Source organism: Peromyscus leucopus, chromosome 6 (assembly GCF_004664715.2).
Source record: "Peromyscus leucopus breed LL Stock chromosome 6, UCI_PerLeu_2.1, whole genome shotgun sequence".
Taxonomy (NCBI): Eukaryota; Metazoa; Chordata; class Mammalia; order Rodentia; family Cricetidae; genus Peromyscus; species Peromyscus leucopus.
Window position 1 is genome coordinate 15,926,713 of NC_051068.1, and position 14,181 is coordinate 15,940,893.

The window sequence follows — 14,181 nt, forward strand, 5'->3', positions numbered from 1 at the left end:
GTCTTTATTACTTTAGTTTTATGTAACCAAATCCAAAATATATTGTTAAAGTATTTAGATATTTTATCTAGCTTCTAAAAAATTAATAACTGGATGACAAAATTAATAGTTTCATATTTCATTTTAAAAAGTATATTAAAACTGCCAATAAATAAAAGGAGAAATGAAAGTAGCATAAGAGTCTTAAATTCTAGAAACTAGATAGTTTCTGGAGCATCAAGTTATATTAATTGGTCTAAAAGATTAGTAAATCCAATTTTACTTTTCTTATAATTGCATCTATGTAGTATATATTGTTTTAAAATATTCTTTTATTGATTTCTCTTTTCTTTTTTTTCCCTAGTATACTGTATGGAATTTTGTTCCAAAAAATTTATTTGAACAGTTCAGAAGAGTGGCAAACTTTTATTTTCTTATTATATTTTTGGTTCAGGTAAGTTTTATGGATTATTTATAAACTTGCTGCCTAAGCATATATTTTACAATAGAGTAAAATTACATTGTGCTCTTAGTTGTTTGACTATATGATTTCTTTTTCTCCTGCAGCTTCCCCCATTGTATTCATTAATAAATTATCAAAATCAAATCTAAATTTCTAAAACATAAGCTATAAATTTTAAAATCAGTTGCATTTCTTTACTAGTGTGCCATAGTACTGATTAATATGAGCCAGGTAATTTTCAGATGCCTGTCTCAGAGTATAAATGTTTTGGCTGTTCATATGTAGTGCATCATTGGCACATGTCTGCCTGTGGAATTGTCTTCATACAAGATAACTGTGTGTGTGGTTTTTTATTAAAATTTTGTTTTTGCTACTTGTCACATGAGTCTATACTCACAGATACTCAAGAGGCTGAGGCAGATGAGAATTGCTTGTACCCAGGAGTTTGATGCTAACTCAACAACATAGCAAAACCCCACCCCAATAAATTTTATTTGAATTTATAAATTTTGTTTGGTTTTTTTTGTTTTGTTTTTTGAGACAGGGTTTCTCTGTGTAGTTTTGGTGCCTGTCCTGGATCTTGCTCTGTAGACCAGGTTGGCCTTGAACTCACAGAGATCAGCCTGTCTCTGCCTTCTGAGTACTAGGATTAAAGGCGTGTGCCACCACCACCTGGCTGAATTTATTTTTTAACATTTCCCTCTTTCCCTTTTTTCTCTTCTGTGTGTGTGTGTGTGTGTGTGTGTGTGTGTGTGTGTGTGTGTGGTGTGTTACAGCTCTAATAGAAAGGTATCCTTGGCAGTGGGAAGCCAAGGAATACCTACAGCTCTGAAGGGAATGTAAGTCCCTCAAGCTACACTAGTGGCCAGGCCCTCCCCTGATGACCTCCAACTGCCAGGTTCCACCTACAGGACACTCTTAACTGCCCTCACTGCTGGACCCAGCCCCCACCCTACAGAGTAAAAAGCCTAATCTCTAGACATGAAATCCCACCAGTCTCCACCCTGGAAAGCTCCACCATGAAAAGTTCCACTCTCCTCCCCAAGAAACTGTATATAAACCCTGTATACTGTTCAGTTCTCTACTATTTCTTGCCTGAGCAGAGGCAGCCACCCTCCTATTTTTTTCCCTCACAGCAAATCTCTTGTGTGAGGTTTGTTGTACAGTGTGACTTTGTGGTATTTCTTGGATCCCATCTGCCAGGATATCTTTCCATCCAACCTGTAATGCTTACAATGTACCTTCAAGTCTTACTGTGTAGCCTAGACTGGCTGTGGACTCACTATCTACGTCCACCCTTCTGGAATTACAGATGTTTGCCACCACATTCAACCAATTATTCTATTTTTTTTTAGTATTCACAAGAGTATTTTTCTGGGCTTAGTTACAAGTTTATTATAAACTGTTCAGTAGCTTCTTAATCTAATTGATAGATATATAAATATATATGTACATTGAATGTAAATTGAAGCTCAAGTGTAAGTCAACTTGTAAATATAGTGATTATCATTAGTTATTATTTTCAGATAAAACATTAGAATTTTTCTTCAGTGTTAAATTAAAAACTTGTTTTTACTTTAAGCTGGTCTATCAGTAGAACTAGGATTTCAAAAGAAAAGTTAAAATTACTCAATCTTTTTAAAGCTTTAGGAAACATTCATGAAGAACTGTTTCTTCATGAATGGAGAAGGAACTTCTAGTTTTATATCACTAGAGCATCTAGTGGTTTTCTTGGAATATGAAACTAGGCAGTTGTCAAATTGCTAAGATCAGCATGTATATAGAATAGAGTAAATTTAATTGGCCAATCCAGAGTCAAGAGAAATTAATAAATCATAAGATTTGTGTTCTTACTTACTGCAAGCCAAAAGAATGTTATAGAGATTCAGCTGTATATAATAAAGCTATACCTAGATGAGTCAAAAATTCTTCTAGAGGAAAGTCAAATATCAAGGAATATTTGATGATATTCGGCTTTTAATATATCAGCTTGCTTCTGCTATGAATTTCTTGTGTGCTCATATACTACTAGGCCTTAATGGCAAACAGTATAAGCTTCTCAGACCTACTGCTGATCTGAACTAGGTAACACCCCTACAGAGCCAAGGAGACAGGCAGGTATGTAGATGCATAGCTTTGTTTCTTGTACAAATGAAGCTCAGACCATCCCTTTCCTTCAGGCTTTCTGTCCAGAGCTATTGACTCAGGACAAAAGTTTTTTGCATAACCAGGTGCAGTGAAGGCTGGGGCAGAATTTCCTGGTTAGAGCAGAGCAATCTGGCCAGAAAAGGGAGAACAGGGAAGAGTTTTTGGTTTAATAGGGATTGGAGAAATTTAGGAGAAGAGGAAGGAAAGATGAATGATGGAGGAACAGAAGATAAGGATGAGATTGAGAGTATAAGAGCTTAGTTATTACTAGGGCTATGAGAAGACAGAAAAAGAAGGGACAGAGAGGAACTGAGTGTCAGAACGGAACTGAAGCTATGTAGATAGAATTTTGTCTTAGAGAAATAAAGTAGACAGACAAAAGAGCCTGGTATACTTAGACTCTTTCCCCTCAGAGTAGCCCCACGCCAGCCATAGCATCTTCCTTAGGACCCTGGGAGGAATCTTCTCAGGGCAGGCCCCTGGGAAAATTTCAATACTTACTAACCTATGTAATTACTGCAAATACTTTTCAGCAACTGTGGAAACTTGAGTTACATGATTTACATCATACTTGCAGCACCATTTTCTAGCTCTCTTCCTCTGATTCTTTTGAGTATAACAAATCACTTGTAAGAAAAATCATTTTCCATTTTCCATTCCTAGTTCTCTTTCTCTGGGTTTCAATTTCTCCTAAATCTTGGGTTAAAATTGCTAACAGACTTTTCGCATTTTGTAGGATGTACAAAGAAATGAGAAATGAGATAAGCCCCAGTGTGGCTCTACTTGAATACTGAAGAACTTAGGAACTGTTAAAGCAAAGTGCCCTCACATGGTAGTGCCTACACATGCTTATAATCCCAGCACTTGAGCAGCAAAAACAAGGGAATCAGGAGAAGTTTTTGTTTTGCAGGGGCATTTGTAGCAAAATCCTGTCTCCAAAAGCAAAACAACAATAAAACAGAGTAGCTGGGTTCACTGTAGCAGAATACCAAAGTGTGCAATTGAAAGGCTCTGCCAAGCCTCTGAAGTAGTCAGGAAAGCAAAGTTGTGAACTAAACTATACACATTGTACAATAGTGTGGAATTTTAGTTATTAATATAACATGTAATATAACTATGTAATACTCTTCATTCTTTTCTTTAAATCTAGCTCATGATTGATACACCTACCAGTCCAATTACCAGTGGACTTCCATTATTCTTTGTGATAACAGTAACCGCCATAAAACAGGTATGCAATACTTCTGCCTTGGTTCTTCCAAAATTCATTCAAAAATCTTAAATATTTCTACTCCAAATTAACATTATTGTGAAAACAATTTACATAGCAAAGCAGCAGATTGATTTGATACACAACAAATTATATTTCAGGTACCTTATGACTCATGAATGATTTCAGTATTTAAAATATATTATTGTTGCTGGGTGGTAGTGGCACATGCCTTTAATCCCAGCACTCAGGAGGCAGAGGCAGAGGCAGGTGGATTGAGGCCAGCCTGATCTACAGAGCAAGATCCATGATAGGCTCCAAAAGCTACACAGAGAAACTTTGTCTTGAAAAACAAAAAAAATTATATATATATAATTTGTATGTGTATGTATATATATGTGTGTGTGTGTGTATGTATGTATATGTATATATATATATATGTTACTGTCTTGACATAGGAATCAATCTAAAAATAAATACATGTACAAGCTAGTTTTTGAAGTAAATTAGTATAATTTTTTTTTTTTTTTTGTAATTTTAGTGATGTTTAAAAAGAAATATGGTTCAAAGGAAGTAATTTTATGGAATGGAGCATTTGCTTTTGGCATGAACTTCCCTAAACTTTACAGTTTTCCTTGATAGTTATTTTGTGTGTGTGCTAGTACCCTAATGGAAATAATTTCAGCCAGATTATAAATTGATGTTGAGATTTAGGAAAAGAGAAATCGAATATTAGATCAGCATGCTAATTAAGAAATAAATCCTTTAAAATGTCAAATTGATATTGCTACCACTTCTCAAAACATCTAGTCAGGTCTCAGTGGTACAGAGATGATTTCTTTCACTGGACAGACAGAGATCATTGCCTTTTATTACCTAAATAATATTAAAATCCTCTGTTTTATAATATGTAATGATAATATGTTGATTGATGGAGAAATTGCAGTTCTGAGATGAAGTGTATTACTTAATTACCTTTACTTTTTTTTCTCTATTTATATCAAAATTAATTACATGGTGTGTGTGTGTGTGTGTGTGTGTGTGTGTGTGTGTGAGAGAGAGAGAGAGAGAGAGAGAGAGAGAGAGAGAGAGAGAAATTTGCTGGTGAAAGTCAGAGGACAACTCATGGGAGTCAATTCTTTCTTCTACCACGTAGATCCCAGGTATTGAACTTTTATCAGGCTTAGTAGCAGGTACCTTTACCTCTTGAGCCATTCCACCAGCCCTACTTTATTTTGTTTGAAAATGAAGGATAAGAAGAGCCTATAGATGATCAAGAATGTTATATAATTACTATGTCAGAGTAGTAGTCTTGGCTCTCACCAAATTTGATCTCCTTTCTTCTCTCTTCTGTTGGAGACTAGGATCTGTTGGTGTAATCTAGTAAGCCTCTGAATCACCCCATATGGTTACATATTTTCGTAGGTTTACAAGTGTCGTTTATTTCATCAGAATAGCATGTATTTGTTCTTTGGGCCTGTCTTCTATATTTTCACTAGGTGATTTCTGGTCAGTCTCTATGCTGATGTTCTCAAATTTACATTCTAAAACTATTTGAACCATTTAAACACATGCACACACTCATTTGTACATTTGAACACCTCACAAGAATCTTACATAGAACTCGTGGTGTTTCCCCCTGTGAAGCCATGCTGCTTATTAATGGTGCTATAGTTCTTTGACTCTATCTCTGCCCTTAAGATGGACCTAATTTGTCTAAGTAACCAGCATCCCTTACTTAAACATTGTGGTGTTCCCTTTTACTCTTAGCCTCTCTGTTTTTACGCAGCAGCTGAATTGATCTCAACATTGGATCATGCTGCCCTTCTGTTTAAAGCTATTCAGGGAATTCTCATCAAATGTCAGTGTCTTTAGTCTGTGGAGACATACACAGTGTAGTCCCTGCTTCCTAATTAACTTTGTACAACTTTTACTTCTACTCAGTGTCTTCTGACCACATTCCTCACCTCATTATCAAACACAGTAAGCATGCTTCTATTACAAAAGCCTTATGATTTGCTATCTTCTTTTCTTGAAAAGTTCTTCCAGATTATTGCATAACTCAGTCCCTGATTTTTTTCAAATACTCAAGTTTTGGCTTTTCTTGGCTATTTACTATCTTCCATTTCCTTTTTAAATATTATTTGTTCATATCATTTGTCATGAGCTGGTGTTCTTTTTTATTCAGATCTTTAGCACAACCAGGGCAGAGACTGTCTTGTGTTTTCAGTGAATGATAGACCAAAACTATTCATGTGTGGAGGCTTTGATAAACATTTGCTGAATAAATGAATGAAGGAGCCCATTGAATATTTCTTAAAGCAAAATAAAATATAGTAATTTTTGTCCCTAACTCCTAATAAATATTTGACTAACTGTCGACTGCACTTAACTAGAAAATGATACCATTAACTGACTTGGAAAAAATTATGATTAATGCATATTTACAAAATAAGTTTAATAATAATTGACCACATTTCACCTTCCAAAACTGGTTAAAAATACAAGTAATCTAAAGGAAGGAAGCAAGTACCTCATACTTCTGTTAGTACAGTTGCTGCAGATGAGCACTAAATTTAAATAAAAGCCAGACAGTAAAGACAAAGGGGTAAAACGCAAATGTTCAAAGAGAATATTTGTCCTGATAGGATTCATTCATTCTCTCTTTTTCTTCCTTTCTCTTTTTTTTCTTCCATTTTCCTAAAGATTGTATTTTAACTACATATATGTCTCCCTACTCTCCTTCAAATTCATGGTCTCTTTTTCATCAGTTGTTATTACATGTATATGTGTATTTATATATACATATATGTTTCTAAATATAACCTAATGAGTCCATGTAATGTTACTTGTTTGTATGTTTTCAGGGCTTTTTGGCACTGGACAACTAATTGGTGTGCTCTTCCTGCTCCTAGCTTTAGACATTTGCCTATAGTTCTTGGTGTAGGGTTGAAACCTCATGGGCTTTCCCCCATGCTGTTTGGCATGTTCGTTGGTGTCCTCCTTGTTCAGCTTATGTTTGGGCAGTCGTGTTGGTGAGACTTCATGGGTGTAGCTTCTGATGTGGCTTAGTGGACACAATCTCAAGCAAAATCCCTGAGTCTGGCTCTTACACTCTCTCTGCCTCCTCTTCTACAATGTTCCCTGAGCAATAGGTATATGGATGTTTTGTAGATCTGTTGGGATTTTATAGATCTGATTTTGGTTTTCTGTAGTGGTCTCTGTTGTTAAGAGACGTTCCCTTGATGAGAAGTAAAGATGACATTATCTATGGACAAATGTTTTTACCACCCCTGCCACTCACACAGACACACTCATGCCCATGCCAGCAACCAAAATTAAACTGAGTGGGTCACACATACACAAAAAAAACATCACAGGAGGAATGGGCTTGTTGAGAGGAAGGTTTCTAGAGGTGAGAGTGAAAATGACTAGAATATATATGTATGAATGTATGTATATATGTCAGAGTATCAATGATATTTATGAGATCTCAGGTAGATATATTAATAATGCAGTTAAATATTCACTTTTGGAATGCAGAAGAGATATGAGTTAGAGAAAAGCTATTTTAGAATTACCAGCATATTTTATATTATATGAATACATAGAAATGAATAGAATAATTTTGCTACTAAGAGTGAAGGATGTGGAAAGGACTCAAAAAGGTGACAGAAGAAACCTTTGCAAGAAAACAAGGAAAGGTCAGGATCTCAGAATACCAGGAGCATGTATGTAATGGAAACAGAGATGACGTTTCTGGAAAGAATGAATGTCAGAATTGTTTTTTGTAGGCATCTAAGTACCCTAATAGAATTCTGGTGAATGTTCCAGGGAAGTAAGTGTGTGTGTGTGTGTGTGTGTGTGTGTGTGTGTTGTGTGTGTGTGTGTGTGTGTGTGTATTTGTTTTCTCATGCGATAAAGTATCTTCAAAAGTATTCTGATAGGTTAATTTTTCTTCTTTATTTATAGGGGTATGAAGACTGGTTACGTCATAACTCAGATAATGAAGTAAACGGAGCTCCCGTTTATGTTGTTAGAAGTGGTGGCCTTGTAAAAACTAGATCAAAAAACATTCGGGTATGTATATGGAAAGTTATATAAAATTGGTTTTATAGTTTTAGTCTTAATTTTCTCTGTATATTTTTTTATATATTATAAAATCCTCTGTGTGTGTGTGTGTGTGTGTGTGTGTGTGTGTGTGTGTGTGTCAGTGGCAAGAGTACTTGTTTCCCATGCTTGAGCTCCTGAGTTCATCTACATTGTAAAGCATGCATACAAAGTAAAATATTGTGATAAGCCACCTATCTAGAACAGAATGAAAACAAATCCTTGCCCTTCACAATGTGTCCAATCACTTTTCTCCTAATTTCTTCTAGGTGGGTGATATTGTCCGTGTAGCCAAAGATGAAATTTTCCCTGCAGATTTGGTGCTTCTGTCCTCAGATCGCCTTGATGGTTCATGTCATGTGACAACAGCTAGTTTGGATGGAGAGACGAACCTGAAGGTTTGTTCATGTGTATGTTTTGATATTACTCTGGGTGAATATAACGCTTCATGATTATAATTTTTCCTGTTGGTGAAGTGATTAAGTTTGTCCTGATGAAGTGGGTTCTGTTTTTTTTACTTTTTTTAAAGGTACTAAAACTTTTAAAAATTACAGAAGTTGTTGGGTTGAGACAATGACTGTTTTGGTAGAGTACTTGTTACACAATACGGGCATCTGAGTTTGGATCCTAGCTTCTCCTCAATAAAAAGACAGGCACAGCAGCACCTGCTTGTAATCCAGAGCTAGGGAGGTTTAGATAGGGATCCCTGGAGCTCGATAGCCAGTCTGACCAAAATGATAACCTTTATGTTCAGTGAGAGACTCCATCTCAGTGAGGAAGGTAGAGAGATTGAAGAAGACTCCCTTGTCAACTCTCGGCTCCATACACACATGCACATCTGACATCTGCATACTCATCTGCACAGACGGACACACAGACATGCATAAACATATATGCAAGTAAACTTTAAAATTTAAAAAGTTATAAAGTAAAAAAGTATTATTATGTGTTTAAGGGCATCTCACCCTGCCTTTGTTCATGTTGAAAGTGGAAATGGAAAATGTTTTAGGAAACAAAATCTTTTAATAATTTTGATGCTTGTTTTTTCTTTTTTCTTTTTCTTTTTTTTTAAACCCAGGCTGGCCTCAAACTTCTGACAATACTAAATACTAAATTCCAAATACTATGATTATAGATATGGACCACCATGTCCAGCTTGATATATTTTTAGTCAAGAAACAAGTATAAATTTGCCCAATTTTCAGAGTGTAATAGGGGATGAAAATCCACATTTCTCCTACTAAATAGGATTTAATGAATCTTTAGGCAGTTGTGATTGCTAATGGTCTCCATAGACAGGTAAATGCAGTAATTGTCTGTCCTGCCTATTTCTAATTGTCTCTCCTCTGCTGTCTTAGCAGAGTGATCTGTATGTAGTCTAGTGCGCCATAATTTCATCTAGAAGACATCGAAGCAGTTGAGATCTGAGGTCATATCTAGGTACACATTAATCCCTTTTCAATTTTTTTTTTTCAGACGCATGTGTCAGTTCCAGAAACAGCAGTATTACAAACAGTTGCCAACTTGGATAGTCTCATAGCTGTGATAGAATGCCAGCAGCCAGAAGCAGACTTATACAGGTATGGTATATTATTTGGTGAGCTCATCTTCATTTACAGCTTCTATTAGAAGTAAAATTCTAATAGAATTTTATTAAATTTTTATTTAATAAAAATAAAATTTTCATTAAACTTATTAATTTTATATAAAAAATTCTGATAGCTCAGCTACTCTTAACAAGACCTTGTTTTTGTAACCATGAGCATTAAAATAATTCTTTAAAAATTTTGTTATTTTATTTATTTTGTGTGCATGTGCATATGTGTTTAGGCATGTGCATGCCACTGTGTCTATATGAAGGTTAGAGGATTACTTTCAGGGGTCTGTTTTCTCCTAACATATGAGTCTTGGGGAACTCAGGTTATCAAACTTGGCAGCAAGTGCCTTTACTCATGAGACATCTTGTTGGCCCTTAAAATGAAACTCTTACCTGATTTGGTAATATTTCTAATACCTTCAGCTAAAGTGAGAGACAGAAAGCAGAATTTGATAAAATTCTAAGCAAAAGACACTAATTTTTTTTATATTAGATTGTATGAGAGAGAGAGAGAGAGAGAGAGAGAGAGAGAGAGAGAGAGAGAGAGATTATGTATGTGTTCATGTCGGTGTGTGCACCTGTGTTGTGCATGCCTGTAGAGACCAAAAATTAATGTGCAATGTCTTTCTTTATCATTTTCCACCTGATTTCTTGAGATAGAATCTCTTACTAATCTGGAGTTCATAGATTGGGCAAGGCTGGCTGGCTGGCCAATGAGCTTCCAGGTTCTGCCTGTCCCTGTCTCATCAGCATTGGCCTTAGTTAGAGGTGTGTGCTGCTGCACCCAACTTTTATTTAGGTACTAAGAATCAAGCTTGATTCTCATGCTTGATAGCAAACTCTACTGACTAAGCCATCTCCTCAGCCCTGTAAATACTGTAGATAGGACATATTAAGTTGAGAGGAAAATGTTACCAACAACACTTATGTCATGACCCTGTTTTTTTGTTTTAAGATAGGGCTCAAATGTGTATATGTAAAGCCTAGAATGCATATATACTCCCAAACATTAGCAGAGTTAAATAGTGAGATTCCTAATGATTGTTGCCTTAGTTTATTTCTTTGTTGCTCTGATAAACACAACCAAAAGCAACTTGGAGAGGAAAGTGTTTATTTCATCTTACAGTTATAGTCCATCATGAAGGGAAGTCAGAGCAGGAACCTGGAGGCAGAACTTGGAGTAGAGACCATGAAGAACAATGTTTATTGACTTGCTCCCCATGACTTTCCCAGTTTGCTTTTTTATTCAGACAAGTACCACCTGCCCACAGTGGCCTTGGCCTTCCCACAGGAATTTGTAATCTAGAAAATGCTCCATAGATTTGCCTAGAGGCATTTTTCTCAGTTGAGGTTATCTTTTCCCAGATGACTCTAGCTTGTTCCATATGATAAAAACCTAATCAACAAAGCTGTTACTTCCTCTTTGCCAGCTTATTTTATCTGAATCAGTTTGTAAAATATGTATATGTGTGCTAGCTCATATTTCTGATCAGAAAGGAAGAATGAAACAGTTGTTTATACTTTGGGGAAAAGAAGAATTGAAGACAGGATAAGAGACTGCAAGAAGGGTTGGTGCAATGTAGGACTGGCCTGAACACATACTGGAATGCCGGAATCTGAGCAACAGGAATCAAGGTTAACAGCATAAGGAAAAAGAAAGCAAAGTTCTTTCTGGACTTAGCTTGGTAACAAAAACAAAAACTGGATCAGATATCATTTCTTAAAGGTGTTCAGGGAAACACCAGGTGAATTGGATCTAAATTTAAAGTCTAGGCTGGAGTTGGGATACACAAACTTCTCTGGAACAAGGAGAATAAAAACAACACTCCCTGATGTAAAGATCTGATGGAAGTAAAAATGAGAAATCAGAAAGAAATATGAATTCAAATTCTTCATCAGATAAAAGATTTGGGCCTGGAATGGGAAGGGCAGTAGGGGACATTTGGAAGGGAATGCTGAAATTTATCTACTCCATGGGCATCAGACATGCATGCATGTAGTATGTAGACATATGTGCAGGCAAAACACTCATATATATAACACAAAAATAATAAATTAATTTTTTTTTTTAGAAATCTCTTTACCTAATGATTAACTTGAAGCTTTGTCCAGAATTTGCTTTTGACTGCAAGGTAGCTGTTCTCTTTAATCAACTGTATACTTACGCTATTTTCAGTTGTGGAAACTGGAGCTGAAAATCTACACTGTGGAATCCATTATGAGAAGAGGTCTTCACCCTAGATTTTAGCCACCAAACATTATAAAGTTAAAGAAGCTCAGGATTTTACTACAGGCTCGAGCTTGCTACTTTACCTCCACTACATAGTAATTGCTCGTTGAATATTTGTTGAATAAATAAAATAAATATTTGTTCTAGTTTCAGTGATCTGTAGGTCACATGGAACTTTATTTAGTAAATTGTGGTAAAATATATAAACATTTGTTATTGGCTAAGTCATCTATGCATTTTTATGTAGTAATTTATAAGCAGAATTAATAATAATAGTGATATGTGACATTTACATGACAATTTGAAAAGATTTCATTTGTTACTTCAATAATAACTAGAATAGAGATGACAATAAAAATCAATTTTTAAAATTTAAGGTCTAACTTTAAAAAAAATTACTTTGTAGCACTAATACTGGATGATTTGTGTATATATAAAAGATGTACTGGAGTTGTGGCTCAGTTAGTTTGTGCTTTCCTAGCATCTGTAAGACCTAGCTTTTGTCCCCAGCACCAAAACGATAACAACAAAATTTTCATAAAAGGTTGATTAGGGGCTAGAGAGATGGCTCAGTGATGGCTTGCAACACAGTGGTGAGGACTTTAATTTGTGTCCTAGTACAAGCAACAACCTGATGTGGCCTCTTGTGCCTGTAACCCCAGTACTGTGGAGAACAGAGACAGGATAGAAGGTTGCTGGTAGCCTACTTAAAAAGCTGGAAGCTTCAGGTCTCAAGAAGAACTCTGCCTTAGAAATAAGACAGAGTGCTAGAGTATCAGAGGACATCTGCTGCACTCCTGAACACAAATCTGCACAAGCATGCACACACAGGGATTTTATTTCATTTGGCTAATAGTGCTAAATGTATTCTACCCATTGATTTAATAAGTTATCTATCTTTGTGATATGATACATTCTTCTACAGATTTATGGGACGAATGATAATAACTCAACAAATGGAAGAAATTGTAAGGTAAGAATAAATCGCATTATCTAATTGTAATTAGAAACTGGTAGAGGGACCAAGAGTCAAAGGGGATTAAGTAAGTAAACAGCATATCATGGGAACCATAAAACATGCCATCAGCTAGTAGGTTTTAGCAGCAACACGTCAAGATGAAACACTCCATGTAATGACATAAAAGTAATTACTTAGGTTTATATATTTGTATTTTTTGTTAGTCCTTGGTAGAAACTTTGAAATGAAACACTGCTGATTTAATTCAGATGCTTTTTGAGTCATAACCCTCAAAGGCGAGTGAGGTGGGGTTCAGTTTGTGGTCCAGCAAGTGTACCATGTGTGAAGTCCAGGGTTCAGTCCTCCTACTACAAAAAAGTTTTTTAAAAGATGCATGTTTTACATGACGTTTAGCAAGTATAAATCCCCATGGTTGGCTTTATTTCACAGTTACTGAGTACAAGCTAAACTATTTAGTGACCAATTCTGAACTGTTGTACTCATTCTTCTGTTTGGTTTTTTGGATGATTGATTGTTTTTATCTGTTTTCCAACGTAATTTGGCATCTAAATAAAAGGCTTTGAGTCAGTTTAAAGATTTGTTAATAGGATGAGATTACATTTTTACTTATGACCTGAAGGCTTAATTTAAAATCAAAATCTTAGAATCAGCTGTTAAAATCTGACTTTGCCAACTCTTTTCTAGGGACACATTCATTGTGTATTGGCTACATGAAATAAGTCAGTAGCAGAAAGAGTTGAGCATTTTAAAGTTAGATCTTCAAGATACGCCATCAAAATGTCAAGTATTAGCACTGATTCATGTTTTAATGAACATTATCATAGAAGCACCTTCAATAAACTTTAATAACACACACACACACACACACACACACACACACACACACACGATCCCTGATGAATAACTGTGACTAAGTTTTATTTTTATTTCTGTATGGAAATAGTGAAAATTTTGTGAATACACCATCTGAATTGTGTTCTAAAGTATTGTTTGTGTCTGGTAAAGGAATGTAGCACTTTGGAACACCCACTCCTGTGTGGCTGAAAAAAACTGTTCTTTACTGAAGCAGCTGCAGTTAACTGTTGAATTGTCTTTATTTGGAAGCTGTCCTGGTGTCATTTATTTTCATTGTTAGAACCAATACCATGCTAGGGAGTAGAAAAGAATAGGAAGGGAATATTGAATGGCATGTGGTTCTTTTAGTGATGAAAATATTTTCAGTCCAACAGGTATTTTGTAGCTGCTGAGTAGTTAGCCACCATACCAGTTCTGGGATAGCAGATATGAGTACTCACCAAAAAGGGCTCTGTAGTAAACAGAATTGGTAAACATGTCCCAAATGCCTGGCCTTTCTGGTTCAGTGAATTTTTTTTCCCCACGGTATTTGGGTTTGCTGATATTTTCATAAATGATTCAGGTTTTGTTTGGTTTGAATAAATAGTTGTTGTATGTTTCAGAAAAGCTT

The 14,181-nt window shown here is 35.6% G+C and overlaps 1 protein-coding gene across 9 annotated transcripts in view; it reads left to right on the forward strand.

The window, feature by feature from the left end:
• Atp11b (ATPase phospholipid transporting 11B (putative)) overlaps window positions 1–14,181 on the forward strand; it is a 94,383-nt gene that overhangs the window by 19,022 nt on the left and 61,180 nt on the right. For all 9 annotated transcript variants that reach the window (XR_005091743.1, XR_005091740.1, XR_005091742.1 and 6 more), the window contains exons 3-8: window positions 344–433; window positions 3,741–3,821; window positions 7,773–7,880; window positions 8,180–8,308; window positions 9,387–9,490; window positions 12,663–12,710. Coding sequence is in view for 5 of the 9 variants with exons in the window: in XM_028858508.2 (XP_028714341.1) it covers window positions 344–433; window positions 3,741–3,821; window positions 7,773–7,880; window positions 8,180–8,308; window positions 9,387–9,490; window positions 12,663–12,710 (560 nt within the window). In the remaining 4 variants the exon portion in view is untranslated. The remainder of the gene's footprint in view (window positions 1–343; window positions 434–3,740; window positions 3,822–7,772; window positions 7,881–8,179; window positions 8,309–9,386; window positions 9,491–12,662; window positions 12,711–14,181) is intronic.